Source organism: Sus scrofa, chromosome 14 (assembly GCF_054392235.1).
Source record: "Sus scrofa isolate SSC_HxYL_T2T_F1_AM1 chromosome 14, Sscrofa_HxYL_maternal_Yorkshire_Landrace_v2.0, whole genome shotgun sequence".
Classification (NCBI taxonomy): Eukaryota; Metazoa; Chordata; class Mammalia; order Artiodactyla; family Suidae; genus Sus; species Sus scrofa.
In genome coordinates this window covers 43,865,243-43,880,190 of record NC_139396.1, presented here as the reverse complement: position 1 = coordinate 43,880,190, position 14,948 = coordinate 43,865,243, and the positions used below count along the sequence as shown (strand labels likewise).

At 50.6% G+C, this 14,948-nt stretch overlaps 1 protein-coding gene across 11 annotated transcripts in view; it reads right to left on the bottom strand.

Moving 5' to 3' along the window:
• Positions 1–2,471: 2,471 nt before the first annotated feature.
• Positions 2,472–14,948, bottom strand: part of CHFR (checkpoint with forkhead and ring finger domains) — a 30,291-nt gene continuing 17,814 nt past the window's right edge. For 4 of the 11 annotated variants that reach the window (XM_084993420.1, XM_005657298.4, XM_001928455.7 and 1 more), the window contains 8 exons: positions 12,814–12,956; positions 11,195–11,311; positions 10,606–10,689; positions 10,050–10,120; positions 8,614–8,701; positions 6,223–6,330; positions 5,710–5,782; positions 2,472–3,539 (listed from right to left, as the gene is read on the bottom strand). In XM_084993420.1, coding sequence (XP_084849546.1) covers positions 3,497–3,539; positions 5,710–5,782; positions 6,223–6,330; positions 8,614–8,701; positions 10,050–10,120; positions 10,606–10,689; positions 11,195–11,311; positions 12,814–12,956 — 727 coding nt within the window. In that variant the 3' untranslated portion in view covers positions 2,472–3,496. Of the gene's footprint in view, positions 4,135–5,429; positions 5,783–6,222; positions 6,331–7,398; positions 7,546–7,710; positions 8,702–9,399; positions 10,121–10,605; positions 10,690–11,194; positions 11,312–12,813; positions 12,957–14,948 lie in introns of all 11 variants that reach the window. The other 7 variants (XM_084993418.1, XM_084993416.1, XM_084993419.1 and 4 more) reach the window with 5 other exon arrangements.

Here is a 14,948-nt window from a genome sequence, read left to right as displayed (position 1 = left end):
TTGGTCTGTTCAAATTATCTTTTTTTTCTTTTAAAGAGCTGCACCAAAGGCATAAGTTCCCAGGCTAGGGGTTGAATTGGAGCTGCAGCTGCTGTAGCTACAGCAACATAGGATCTGAGCCACGTCTGCAACCTACACCACACCTCACAGCAACACTGGATCCCTGACCCACTGAGTGAGGCCTGGGATCAAACCCGCATCCCCATGGATACTAGTCAGATTCATTTCTGCTGCGCCCCAGTGGGAACTGCCAAATTATTTTTTTTTATTCAGTTTTGGTGGGCTGTATGTCATGCAGGCTATTCGAAGCACTGCACTCATCTCTTAGTAAGTACTGTTTGGCAGGTCATAGGCCAGGGAGTGGTGGGAACTTGGAGACAGAGTCACGGAGGCCAGATTGGGCAGCATTTTCTGTGTGCCAAAGATCTTAGATTTATTATTATTATTTTCTGCCTTATTAGGGCCTCACCCACGATGTATGGCAGTTCCCAGGCTAGGGGTTGAACTGGAGCTGCAGCTGCCGGCCTATACCACAGCCACAACTCAGGATCTTTAACCCACTGAGCAAGGACAGGGATGGAACCCGTATCCTCATGGATACTAGTTGTGTTCTTTATCACTAAGCCACAAAGGGAACTTCAACACCTTACTTGTTTCTGCAGGGACCTATGAACCCCACTCTAGGCTGGCCTTCCCAGGCCAGGTAACCGAGACCCAAGCCGGCATGGTTCCATTGGGGTCAGGCCTGGACCATGAGGTCCAACAATCAGATGGGCTAAGTTCTTGTGGGTTGTGTGGCCCAGGAGTCTGTCTGCTTTCCTGAGGGTGACACTGGAGCCTGTGTCCCCTGGCTAGGCCTGTGGGGTGGGTGCTGGTAGCTGGCAGGGAGTGGGAGGCTCAGGTCTGGCTGGTCATCAGCTCTTTGGTCAGAAACAGACTTGTTTGAACTGGTGGGGAAGCCACCAGTTTACCAGCTTCTGACTGGAAGGAAGCTGCCACCAAAAAACAGGAAGAGGAGGGTCCCAGGACGGTGACAAGCCACACTGCAGTCAAGTCTACCCTGGGCTTCCTAAACCCAAGTAATACCCCCTTTTGCTTCCTTTCTCCAGAGCGCAGGCTAGTTTCCTGGCACTGAGCAGCTGATGTCCTCTGCAGCACCAATCCTGACTCAGAACCTGAGCTTTTCTGGGCTTGTTCCCTGCATCAGGGCTGGTCTAGCTGCAGGGCCCCTGCAGGAAAGGCTCATCTCAGGTGCCACTGTCTCCCAGACTAGGTACTTCCCTGGGGCAGAATCACTAATGTCAGCCTGAGGCTCTCAGATCTGGGCCTGGTTCCAACCCTGTTGGGTATGAGGTATCACAGGTGACTTCCTGGGCTCGTGATCACACCAGGAGCCCTGACAGAGGCGCCCAGAGGACTCTATGTGATCACCTGGGTGCTTGGACCCACAGACCAAGAGGGGCTGGTGTGCAGCCCCTGGACAATGCCCAGCAGATGGGGGGGGGCAGGCTCTCTGATAGGGTTGTTGGGAGCCCAGGAGGGACGCGGGTCTGGGGGCGGCTGAGTGAGACTGAGAGGACATGGAGCTGAAGACATGACGGTCCCTCTGCCACAAGGACAGAAGCACATAGCAGGGCTCCAACACAACTGCGGGCTGGCTGCTGGGCAGGGAGGGCACTGAGGAACAGCAAGTACAGAAAGTCATAAAAAGCTGGCATGGTGCACACTCAGGCTCAGAGCACCACCGCCCTGGTCCCAAGGCCCCTCCCTCAGGTTAGAGCTGACAAGCTCTGTTCGGACCCTATATGCTCATCAGAATGGGGACTCCTGAGTTCTCCCCATGGTGCAATAGGATCAATAGCATCTTGGGAGTCTAGGGACGCAGGTTCAATCCTTGGCCTGGCACAGTGGGTTAAGGATCCAGTGTTGCCACAGCTGTGGCTGAAACTGAGGCTTGGATCTGATCCCTGGCCTGGGAGGAAGGAAGGAAGGAAGGAAAGAAAGAAAGGAAGGAAGGAAGAAAGAAAGAAAGAAAGAAAGAAAGAAAGGAAAGAAAGAGAAATGAGGACTCCAAGTAACACAGGAGTTGGGAGGCTGATGTGGTGTCTGCTGAGGTCCGATGCAGCGTAGCCCCAGGAAGGCTGCATGTTGCTCAAGCCTCAGCAAAGAAAGCCGGCACATCTGCATCTCTGTTCTTACTTTGTGGGGGAGGGGTCTCGGTCAGAAGTGAAGGGGCTGATGAACCAAGGTCAAGGTATGGAAGGCAGTCTCATGCCCAAAGCCATGGCTTTGACCTGGGATTAAAGGCCGTGACTCAGGGTTGGCAGATCCAAGGGAACCTGTGCCTTTTCTCCAATGCTCAGCCCTGGGCCCCGACCCCTGGGTCACATGGACCGATAATTAGTGACATGGGTAGCCAGTCCCACCACCACAGGAAGGAGTACATCACAGCCTCAACAAAGGAACCAGCGTGCAGGGGGGAGAGAAACAGACAAGGCTTGTTTATTGGAACCCGGGAAGGCGGCCTTCTTCCACAGAGCGCTGCTTCTCAGAGTCTGTATCAAGAGCAAGACAAAGCTGAAAATTGTATTCCTGAGAAGAAGCAAAAAATTTACAATTTTGTCGACAAACCTAACTGGTGATTTCAACAGATGACAAAAAAAAAAAACAAAAAAAAAACTTTTTTTTTTTTTTTTTTAAACAAAGAACAAAATTTCAAGTATTATTCCAGATGACATGGCAAACCCAACGCAGGAGGAAGGGGCAGGGAGGCCAAGGCCCCTTACACTCTGGGTTGGCTGGGGGCACTACCAGGGTCAACTGCACCCCGGCCCTGGGCCCCGAACCCTGGCAGGACAGCCTGGCGGAGCTGCAGTTGTGCTGAGGAGCAGCGGGCGGCTGAGCTCCACAGAGGCTCTGGGGTCCGGAGTAGCAGAAACATATGCTTATTCTTTCAAATATCACATCACCCCCAATTTTAGTCAATTTGTAAGTTATAAATGATATCATTTGTGCTACAGTTTGAGATATTTAGGTCTTATTAGAAGATAAGCACCGAATCTATGAAAATACCCACAGCAGCCGCTCTGGCGCCCACCCAGGACGCTGTGCGACCCACGGGCTGTAAACTTGTGCTGCCTTTCCTCAAACCACATGACGCTTCCAACAAACTCCTTTTTCTACCATGACGCTTTTCTGGAAGAGAGACGCTGCTCTGACCATGGCTGTGGGAAAGGTACAGAGCAAATGTGCATCTCCATCTCAACGGGAAGGGTCGGCTGGGGGCTGTTCTTGTGGCGGGAGGGCTCTGGGCACCCCTAGTTTGTGGGATCCTCACCAAGAGGGTCTCTCCACAAGAGAAAAGTCCTATCAGAGTGCCGCACACAAGGAGCCCCAGCACCGTAAAATGCCCTAAAAATGTTTGTATTCAGTATTTTCTGAAACACGTGTCTTTGACCTCCAACACTCCCAAGCCGTCACGGTGTCCCACTTTAGTTTAGTTCTTGAACCTCGTCTGTTCACAGATGTGATTGAATTTCCTGCAAGGAGAAAACAGTCCAATTACACGGGAGGGCATCAGAGACATGCAAATAAAGGAACTATGAAGTTGTCCCTGGAAGAGACAAGAGAGGTCAACTGTGGGCTGGGGGCTTGGCAATGGTATGTTTTTCATACTGTCAAAGCAACCTAACCCCAAGTGCAGCCTCTTTTCTCTTTTTGAAATTTTTATTATTTCTAAAATTAAAAAAAATTTTCCCCCTTTTTGGCCACATTCTCGGCATGTGGAAGAACCTATGCCACAGCAGTAACCAGAGCCACAGAACTGACAACCCCAGGTCCTTAACCCACCAGGAAACTCCTTTTTAAAATTTAAGAGAAGTTGAAGAAGTTCCCTCTGTGGCACAATGGGATTGGCTGCATCTCTGCGCCAGGATCTCAGGATTAATCCCCGGCCTGGCACAATGGGTTAAAGGACCTGGCATTGCCATTGATCCCTGGCCTGGGAACTCCATATGCCATGGGGCGGCCAAAAACGAAAAAAATAATAAAAAAATAAGAGTTGGAGTTCCCGTTGTGGCTCAGTGGTTAACGAATCTGACTAGGAACCATAAGGTTAAGGGTTTGATCCCTGGCCTTGCTCAGTGGGTTAAGGATCCGGCATTGCTGTGAGCTGTGGTGTGGGTCGCAGACACAGCTCGGATCCCACGTTGCTGTGGCTCTGGTGTAGGGTGGTGGCTATAGCTCCGATTCGACCCCTAGCCTGGGAATCTCCACATGCCGCAGTAGTGGCTCTAGAAAAGACTAAATAAATAAATAAATAAGAGTAGTTGAACATTTAGGTGATTTTCTCAGGGCAGAGACTCAAGGCTGTACCACGCCAGTTCCCCCAGGCACCACAGGGCAGTCCCAGAGGATGACAGGCCTTTGCTGTTCTCATCCAAGTTTTTATTGAGAAAGCTTGCCCAGTTACTACCAAAATCCCTTTTCTTAGGACGAAATAGTCTCTTCCACACAGTTTAGGCTCAAATACAAAGCAAGATTTCCACTCCACAAAATCATTCCTCAGAGGCAGTCCGTCACCTTTACTGTCGTCTTCCAGACGTCTCTTGAACCAAGGGTGCTCTCTCAGCTACATTAATCTGACCTTCAAATGACTGGGGATTATGGTAGCCTCAAACAGCATCAAACCACAAGACTGATTTTTTTTTTCTTTCTTTCTTGGCCGCCCCAAGGGATATAGAGTTCCTGCACCAGGGATCCGATCCGAGATCCAAGCTGCAGGCAAGACCTAAGCCACAGCTGCAGCAACACAGATCCCTAACCCACTGTGCCAGGCGGGGATTGAACCTGTGTCCCAGCACTCCCGAGACACCCCCGATCCCCTTGTACCACAGCAGGAACTCCCCACGAGACTGATTCATGTAACTTCCTTCTGGTTTGGAAGTGGAGGCAAACCTGCTCCTTAGGCAACTGCACGTGGCTATGCAAATGTCAGTGTGAGGGCCGCTAAAGACCCCGTGGGAACTCCCAGTGAGGGTGTTTGAGTAATTGCAGCACCAAGGCGGACCCAGTTATGCAGCAGCACATGCATGGAGGTGGCTGGGGAAGGAAGTTCTCAGCGACTACAGCCACCACGTTAAGAAGGACTGAACCCTGAATGAGTGGGCTGCATGGAGAAGAATGTGAGTATCTGCCTGCAAATGTTTCACGAAAGGAGATGACAAAAAAGCATTTATTTTTATTTTTATTTTTTAAGGGACGAATCCACAGCACGTGGAAGTTCCCAGGCTAGGGGTCGAATTGGAGTTACAGCTGCCGGCCTACACCACAGCCATAGCAACGCAGGATCTGAGCCATGTCTGCAGCCTACACCACAGCTCATGGCAACACCAGATCCCCAACCCACTGAGCAAGGCCAGGGATTGAACCTGCGTCCCCATGGATACTAGTCAGGTTTGTTACCACTGAGCCATAATGGGAACTCTGAAAAGCAGCATTTTTAAGTGTTGAGGACTTTTTATATGATGTGACTTTATAAAAGCGTGACAACTAAATTAGTATATGCTGCCATATCAACTTGGCCAAAATACTTAAAAAAAAAAAAAACCCAAACCAAAAAAGAACTTTCCTGTTAGGAAAGTGCAGGTTTGCCTGTCTGCGGGGGACTCCTCCAGCCTGCGTCCCAGCCCCCGGCCCCGCCGCACTCACATTGCGTGGTGGGCCTTCACCTGAGTGCGGCAGTTGCGGCCCCAGTAGCAATCAGGACGGGACGTCACAGCCACTAGGAAGAGAAAAAAAGCAGTATGTGTCAGGTTTCTCACACGCACACTTAGCCTAGTGGATCTAGGGCCAGGACCAGAGAGAAACTGCAGCTGAAACGCACAGCATCCAGTCACACATCACAGCTCTTTTTCTTGCACTGTTTTAAGATTCCCGAATGGAAAAGACGTTCAACTGAAAACCCAACTTGGAATTAGGATGGCTCTCCAGCTGTCCAGAGGACATTCTCTGGGCATCTTGTTTTAGAAACCCACTTCCCAGACCCAGAGCCCAAGTGGGCGCTGGGCAGACACAGCCCAGAGATGAACCTGGCCCTGGAGCCCCTGCCCACCCACCTTTCTCCCCAGCCGAGAACACAGAGCCAAGGCCCAAACAGGACCCCTAGTTCATCCTAAAGCCCAGGCCAACAGAACAGGGGTGGTGGGGCAGGGGGGGACTTACCTGGCAGCTCGGAAGCAGGAATGTTCTGCCGGTACTGGTAGGTCAGCTCACGGAAGCTCCGCAGGCCACAGCAGTAGCACAGCACGGTGTTCCCAGTGACTCTGTAATCTGGAAGGACACAGCCTCAGACAGGCCCAGCAGCCATTGGGCTGAGTTTCTAGGAAAGGCGTGACCCTACCCACAGCTAGGCAACCAATGCACTGACCCACCGATGGAGTCACAGAGACGTGGGTTGGGTGTGTGGAAAACAGAACAAAACCAACGGAGACACCAACTTATTTTCTCAGAGCGAAGTAATTCCACTTGGATCAAAAAATACAGATTTTTTTAAAATCTCAAAAAGTATAAAGAGGAATGAATAGCTTCTGTTGGGCTATTTCTAAGGATGATGTGAAAACCAAATGGGACTTAGGAAAAGGATTTGTAAATCTGACAGTTTGAACATCCCAATGGAAACTCATAAGACAAAGGCGAAATGCTAAGAGCAGAAGACATGTCTTCAACACAAATGACAATGCGTTGTACCCTTATCTAAGATGTCACACAAACTCATTCCCCGCAAATCCAAGTAGCCTAATATGGACCAAGAAACAGACAAGCAAAAGGCCCATAAAACAAAAAGACCTTTAATTTTATTAATGATCAAACATGGCAGATAAAACATATCTCACTGGTTGCCTCTTTCATATTTTTAAGACCTGGACGGGCTCAGGGGATGCTGGCCCTCAGCCCCAAGGCACATCTCCAACAGTCCTGTTTATTATCCTAAGGGGACAATTTTTTTTTTTTTTGGCTGCACCTGTGGCATGTGGAAGTTCCCAGACCTTGGATTGAACCTGCACCATGGCAGTGACCAGAGCTACTGTAGTGACCTTAACATCAGATCCCTAACCTGCTAGGCCACCAGGGAACTCCATAAGGGGGTAATTTTTAAACCTACAGTACTGCATGTTCAACAGATCCAGTGTTGTTTCAAATAGCAAAAAGCTGAAAATAACTTAAATATCCTTTACTAACAAACTGGCTAAATGAACTATGATATCAGAGTGTTGTATAATAATTAAAAATTTAAAAAAAACCCCCAATCCACTAAATATTAAAAATGGAGTTCCTGTTGTGGCTCAGAGGGTTAAGGATCTGACTAGTATTCATGAGGAAGCAGGTTTGATCCTTGGCCTCGCTCAGTGGGTTAAGGATCCAGCATTGCCAAAAGCCACAGGGTAGGTCACAGTTGTGACTTGGATCTTGCATTGCTGTGCCTGTGGCGTAGGCTGGCAGCTGCAGCTCCAATTTGACCCCCCTAACCTGGGAACTTCCATATGCCTCAGGTGTGGCCCTAAGGAAAAAAAAAAAAAAAAAAAAAAAAAAAATCAAGGTATAGGAATTCCCCTGTGGTGCAGAGGATTAAGAATCTGGTGTTGCTGTGGCTGTGGCGTAGGTTGCAGCTACAGCTCAGATTTGATCTTTGGCCCGGGAACTTCCATATGCTGCGACTGTGACCCTAAAAAGAAAAAAAAAATCAAAATCAAAATATAGCTCTTTACTGACATAGAAAGGGTCCAAAACATGTTGCTGAGTGAATAAATAGTAGGTTATTCCCAGCATACCTGTAGGATTTCATTTAGGAAATCATGTACACATGGGTATAGGTACTTAGAAGGGTGGTTGTGAAAGGAATCAATGATTTTCACTTTACCCTTCAGACTTCCCTGTACCACTTACATTTTCTTTGTGAACCACGTCATACTTATAAAAATGGTAAGCCATTAAAAAGCAAAAGGAGTTAAGACCCTATAACACACAGCCATCCCAGCAGAGAAAACCCAAGAAGTTCATCACAATGTACCCACAAGAAAAAAATAGTAGAAGGACTCCAGCAAACTGCTCTAGTCTTTCATAATAATTTATGTCCTAGAAAAAAGAATCACTTGCTGATTTCTTTGGACCCTCCCTCAATGACAGCAATTCACATTTCACGATGCACTAGGGGTGCCTGGGAAAGGGGGGCGAGCCTTCACTGAGTCACCAACACACTGAGTGACAGGCCAACAAGGGCCCTGAGGGTTTACGAACAACCAGCCCCAGGATCCTAATGCTGACAAGCGGGCAGCAACACTCTCCAACTGTGCCCCTTCCCTCCCCATGGGAAAAAAGAGATTCTGGAATGTGTCATGTCAACTTAAACCCAAAAAAAAAAAAAAAAAAAAATCCAAGAGTATGAGAACCTTTCTGACTCTGCTGGGGAGGCAAAGGTCGTAGTTGTGAATGTGGGAAAGCACAGAAGTAGCACCACCTAAGTGTACCCGAGTACTGTGACTGCTTTACCAGAGGCAGAGGCATCCTTGGGAAGCATCACACTCGGGAGGGGAAGGCAGGTGCCATGAAGCTTACCAGACAGCAAGAACACACCCCTCTGCAGGGCCACCAGGCTCTCCGTCAACATGTTTCTCCACGTCAGGCCCCTGGTGGCCAGGTAATTCTACAATGGGAGAACGGGTGAGAGAACAAACACAAGCTTGGAGAAACACTGAAATAGCGAGAGGATTTACATTCTATAGAAGGCGCTTGCAGGTGGGTCAAGCTAAAGCAGCTAAATGCAGGGGCACTTGCAGAGGGCAGCCGAGAGCCCTGCGTGTGGTCATGGGGGTCTGCTCCGAGGACCACAGCCTACGGAGGTGGGGCGGCCTCAGGGACCAGGGGAGGGGGGACAGATACGTCATCAGGCACAAACCAGAACCCGATATTTCTGTCTGAGATGCTTCTTTGGCATCTCAAAGGGCAGGCTGGCTTCAGAACTTTGAGTGTAAGAGTTACATATTCCCTCACAAATTCTGCAAAGACATTCCTGGCCCAGGAGCAATGAGACACTTAACCTGGGCCAGGACAGCCACAGTGCGGGGACAGGCCCGTGACCACATGACAAGCCAGGGGTCTGGATCTGTGTTCTGTCCCTGACACATGGAACTGCATGGCTCCTGCTGTGCAAACCTACAAGAAAGTGCCATGTGGACATCTACCAGAGCACGGTGGTACTAATGAGGCTCCATTCAGGTGGTAAGGCCCTCAGCCCTGGCTGCATGGCCCTGCACAGAAAGGGTGAAGGGAGGAGTTCCTGTTGTGGTTTAGTGGCTTAAGAACCTGACTACTATCCATGAGGATGCGGGTTCGATCCCTGGCCTTGCTCAGTGGGTTATGGATCTGGTATTGCCGTAGCTGCAGTGTAGGTCGAAGATGTGGCTGAGATCTGGCGTTGCTGTGGATGTGGTGTAGGTCAGCAGCTGCGACTCTGATCCAACCCTTAGCCTGGGAACTTCCATATGACACAATTGCAGCCCTAAAAAGAAGAAGAAAAGAAAGGAAAGGTTGAAGGGAGACCCGTGGGAAGAGACTGACACATGTTAAAACAGTGCGAATGTAAATTGCGGGCTTGGAACTCTCCTGTGGTGCAGCAGGTTAAGGATCCAGCATTGTCACTGCAGGAGCTGAGGGTTTGACCCCTGGGAAATTCTGCATGCCAGGCTGCTCCTTGACACATGGCAGGAGGGCAGAGGGGAGTCCCTTGTTCCACCCTAGGACCAGCTGCTCCCCACCCTCTTTAGCCCCAGAAAGGCTCTGCGCGGGGCAAGTGGGGGTTGAAACTGTGGGGACAATTCCTGTGGCTTCTTAGCATGAGGGGCGCAATGGGGTAGGGGTACCTACGTGGGGGAATGTGGGGAGAAACAGACAAAAAGTGGCAGCACTAGTCAGAAATGCAGGCACTGGAATGTTCTGAGAGGCCTCCTGTTGGCCTTGGTGGCCGAGAGTCTACACGCCAGGCCGGTCCGTACCTTCAGGACATCCGACTCATAGTTGTTGTTGCTCAGCACCCCATCCAGACACCGGTCACCCAGATTGAGTTCTGTTGGAATGGAGGGAAGCAGCATGATTCGTTTCATAGTCACTTTACTAAAGCACCAGGCCACCCCACCCCACCAGCACAGATAACCAAATTTCCTTCATTACGAAGTCTCCAAAGAATACGAAGTTCCACAACAAAATGCAACTTTAAGCAGAGAGAGTAAAAGCCCTTCTGTTCCAGTCCCCTCTGAATCAGCCAGTCTGCACAGCTCCTGATCTGGGGCCATGGAGTCCGGACGTGGCAGCCAGGCCTTGTGTCTTAGTGGGGGCCCTTGTGTATAATTCCGCATCCCCCTGTTCTGCTCCTCCTTGGTTTTATACTAACACTTGCTGACACGCCTAAAATGGCAAAGCTGCACAGCCCGCCAGGGAAAGGGATCGAATGTGTGGTGACCCACGTGGCCTCTCCTTGAGCACGTGGCCACTCCGTCACTACCCTCAAGGCCACCAGAACGGCAAAGCAGCTTGGCGGCAGGGTGGCATTACCGCAGAATGGGGCCAGGCAGCCGAGGCAGCCGGTCCGGGCACAGCCCCAGTACAGGTGGCAAAAGGGCTGCAGGCAAACGGCACCTGTGGACACAGAGCATGATCGCCAGTCACACCACCCAGCAAGGAGAGGAGTAGGTCCATGTAACTGTTAAAGCAACAACAAGCCCAATTTTCACAGTAATCCCCAAACTGCCAATTAAAATGCCACAGTTCATCTGCTAGACAGAGGAGAACTACTATGGCCCCAATGTGGGACAAATGTCAGATACAGGATCCAGAGTAAGAACCACCACTATATGGAACTTCAGTTTATGGTGTATGGTCATATGTTCCTTGTATGGAACTTCAGTGCATGGGCACGAATTGGTGGGAGAACACAAGCTGTTCAGGATGGTCATGCAGGGACTACCGATTACACAGCTGGAAAAAACACAACTACGTCCCTACTTCCCACCACACACAAAAGTCAATGCCTAAGAAACCTGCACTGGAAGGACACACAGGAGAGGCTGCACGGTGGGGAGGGTCTGTGGTGGGGAAGGTCCTCAGGCAGAGGGTGCATGTGCACATGCACACCCTCACTCACACTGCTGGGGGGCGATTCGGGGGTCCCGCTCGCGTTCCGCCCTCCGGTCCGGCATAGGCTGGAAGCAGCAGGTGCAGATGGCGTGGCTTCCCTGCAGGGCGCACACGTAGTCCTGGGCTGCAGAACAGACAAGAGCTCAGGCTGCCACTGCCGCTACCACCTCCAGCATACAGGCAGCAAGAGCAGCTTAAGGCATGTCATGAGAGAGGCTACTTGAGATCCTGTTGTGGTTCAGCAGTAACGAACCCGACTAGTACCCATGAGGATGCAGGTTGGATCCCTGGCCTCACTCAGTGGGTTAAAGATCTGGTATTGCCATGAACAGCAGCATAGGTCACAGACACTGCTTGGGGGCAGTGTGGCTGTGGCGGTGATGTACGCCAGCACCTGTAGCTTCATTTGACCCCTAGCTTGGAAACTTCCATATGTCGCGGGTGCTGCCCTAAAAAGAAAAAAAAAAAAAGAGGGGCAGTTACCAAGTACACATGAAGACACAGACCTGCAGGAAAACCTGGACAGAATTCAGATCTAGTCTCAACAGCCAAGTGGCAGGCTACCATTTAAATGATAAAGTTTAAATAGACTGAAAAGCGACCAAAGTTATCTTTTGGTTCAGTAGCTGCAGCCAGATTTCAACGATCACTTGAAGGTTTTCTACCATTTCCTATAAAGGAAGGGCAGGCCATAAAGCACACACCATGGAACACTGAAGCAATTTCTATACTCGCTTTCTGCCAGTTGACCCTGCACCAGGACCTGTGCCCATGCAGCTCAGCCCCCAGGCAATCTCAGACCCCACAGAAGGCTGTCTGTGCAGGCACACTCGCTACCAGTCCCAAAGGGACGTCCACACACTGCCCCAGCCATGCCCACATGCAGAGTTTGCAGGAAAACCTCCGAGGGCCATGGCACTGTGTCCTGGCAGATAGTTTAGAATGTGGCTCTGGGTTACAATACCTGACAGGCTCAGGCTGACAGTGGCTAAGAAGAGGCCAGGCCCTACAACATGTGGGGCCATGAGCCAGAGTCACCACAGCCGCAGCAACACTGGATCTGAGCCGCATCTGCAACCTACACCACAGCTCACCACAACGCTAGACCCTTAGCCCACTGAGCAAGGCCAGGGATTGAACCCGAGTCCTCATAGATACTAGTCGGGTTTGTTACAGCGGAGCCACAGTGGGAACTCCCATGCTTTCCCTTTCTTGATGGCGCTTGGGAACCTGCCCACTGGAACAGACAGCGAACAGATGCTCAGGGCGGCTCTGGTGACATCATGACCTATTCTGGAAAGAGGCCAGTCCCTCACTGGAGAGGCCCACGTGTGATGGTCATTTGGGCTTTGTCAAACACAGTCAGGACACCAACTGTCCTGAGGCAGCGGGCTCGGGGGGGAAGCGTTAAATCCAGGACTGAATCCTCAGGTGTCCCAAAGCAGAGGCCCACAGACAACCAAGTTAATTATCTGGTTTCTCAGCCCAAAACAGGTATAAGAAGAAAGGGACTATAGAAGGTGGTGGGACCACTTGACGTGGGCAAGAAAGAGCAGAGAGGGGCCAGCAGAAAGGCTGCCCACATCCCAAGTGGCTGGGACAGCAAAGAAGGTGTGGCTGTCTCACCTGTTGTGACGCTGGTCGATGTTGATGGTGCCTCCGAGGGGGCCTGTGGTGCCCCCGGTTCACTGCCAGGACCAGGGCAGGGAAGAGGCTGCCCGGCCTGCCTTCGGTACTCAGGGCACTGCCGGCACACAATGTAGGGCTGGCTGCAAGGAAAGCGCACACGGGAGCTTGAGGAATGAGGTGTTGCCCGAACTTGCTGCTGTGGTGGGTGGTGACAAGACCCAGACCCCAGCTTGTGGCTCATGTCCCACTGCCATGTCTCAGCTCTGCACCAGCTGCCACCACCCAGTGTCTGCCAAGAGGAAGGAGACGCCCTCACCCGGTGCTGCTTGGCGCTCATCCTGCACAGCAGCGGTGGGTGGGCTCTGCTCCCTGCCACCACCCAGCTCCCTCGGCCACTCCTGGGCCTCTGAGATGTCTACCCCTCGCCCCTCAATTCCCAGCACCATCCCCTGGGGCGAAGTCATTCCAGCCACACACTGGGCAGGATCTGCTCTCCCGGGTTTGATGCTGGGCGACACTCGGCTGCCAGGAAACACCCTTCCCTTCATTCAAATCTGAGCTAAATGTGCTTGCTTGGATGCTGCTCTGCTCAGGGGCTGTCCAACCAGCAGTGGAATCCCTGCACCTCCTAACTGTCTACCCAGCAGTAAAACAGAATCTGCAGGAAAGAGGTCCATGCACTCTTTCCTCGTCTCAGTCAGAGGATGCCCTCCTGAGCCTGCCACCCACAGGACAACTAGGCAAGACCTGACCAGAAAACACACAAACAGTGAAAAGATGATCAATGGCACTTGTGAGATAAACATGTAAATGAGAAAAAGACACCTTCCTGTCCCATTCTCACCACAACACATCCCAAGGAGACCCATCACTAGGACCTTTCTGTTTGTTTGGGGTTTTTTGGCTACACCCCCAGCACTTGGAAGTTCCTGGGCCAGGGATGGAACCGGAGCTGCAAGTTGCAACTTACACAACTGCAGTGATGCAGGATCCTTAACTCACAGTGCCACATGAGAACTACACGAGGACCTTTCTGATGGGCATCTGATGACAGATGTCAGAAGTCCAGCAAGGTGCCCTCTCAGTGAGACTCCTGAGCTGAGCCTCCCCCTTCCACGCACGTATCCCAAGGAATAACTGGACATGTGCACAAAACTATAAATGCAGGATATGCACTGTGGCTTTCCTCTTAAATTCAAACATTACAAAAAATTTAACAAATGCTAAAAAGAAAAAAAAAAAAAAAAAAAAGAGCATGGAGCTCCTGTCGTGGCTTAGTGGAAACGAATCTGACTAGCATCCAAGAGGACATAGGTTCGATCCCTGGCCTCGTTCACTGGGTTAAGGCTCTGGTGTTGCCATGAGCAGTGGTGTAGGTTACAGACGTGGCTCAGATCTGGCATTGCTGTGGCTGTGGTGTAGGCCTGCACTTACAGTTCCCAATTGGACCCCTAGCCTGGGAACTTCCATATGCCGCCATGTTCGGCCTTAAAAAGACCAAAAAAAAAAAAAAAAAAGACTTAATGTGTGACTACCCAAACGTATGGCCTGAGTAACACACAATAAAATGTCCATACTAGGGAGTTCCCATTGTGGCTCAGTGGACAAAGAACCTGACTAGTCTCCATGAGGATCAGGTTAGATCCCTGGCCTCGCTCAGTGGGTTAAGGATCTGGCATTGCCATGAGCTGTGGTGTAGGTCACAGACACGGCTCAGATCCTGCATTGCTGTGGCTGTATTGCAGGTGGCAGCTGTAGCTCTGATTCGACCTTTAGTCTGGTAACCTCCATATGCTGCAGGTGCAGCCCTGAAAAGACCAAAAAATAAGTCCATACTAAAGTGATTTTTTTTGTTTTCTTCTTTTGCTTGACCATCATGGGAAAAACTTTGTGAAAAGAAACAAAGATAATGGGGGGGGTATTTTTTCTCTTTTTAAATATTATAGCCTCAATGCAGAATTCATACCCTGGACTTCTGAGTCAGAGAACATCAATATTCTGCAGGAGACAGAATAAGGTCTCCTAGAAATGCATCCTCTCAGCCTCATGGCATTTGTACAACAGCATCTGGACAGGTGATAATACAGCAACTTACGTCATAGGACTCATGCCTCACCAGTTAAGCACAGAGA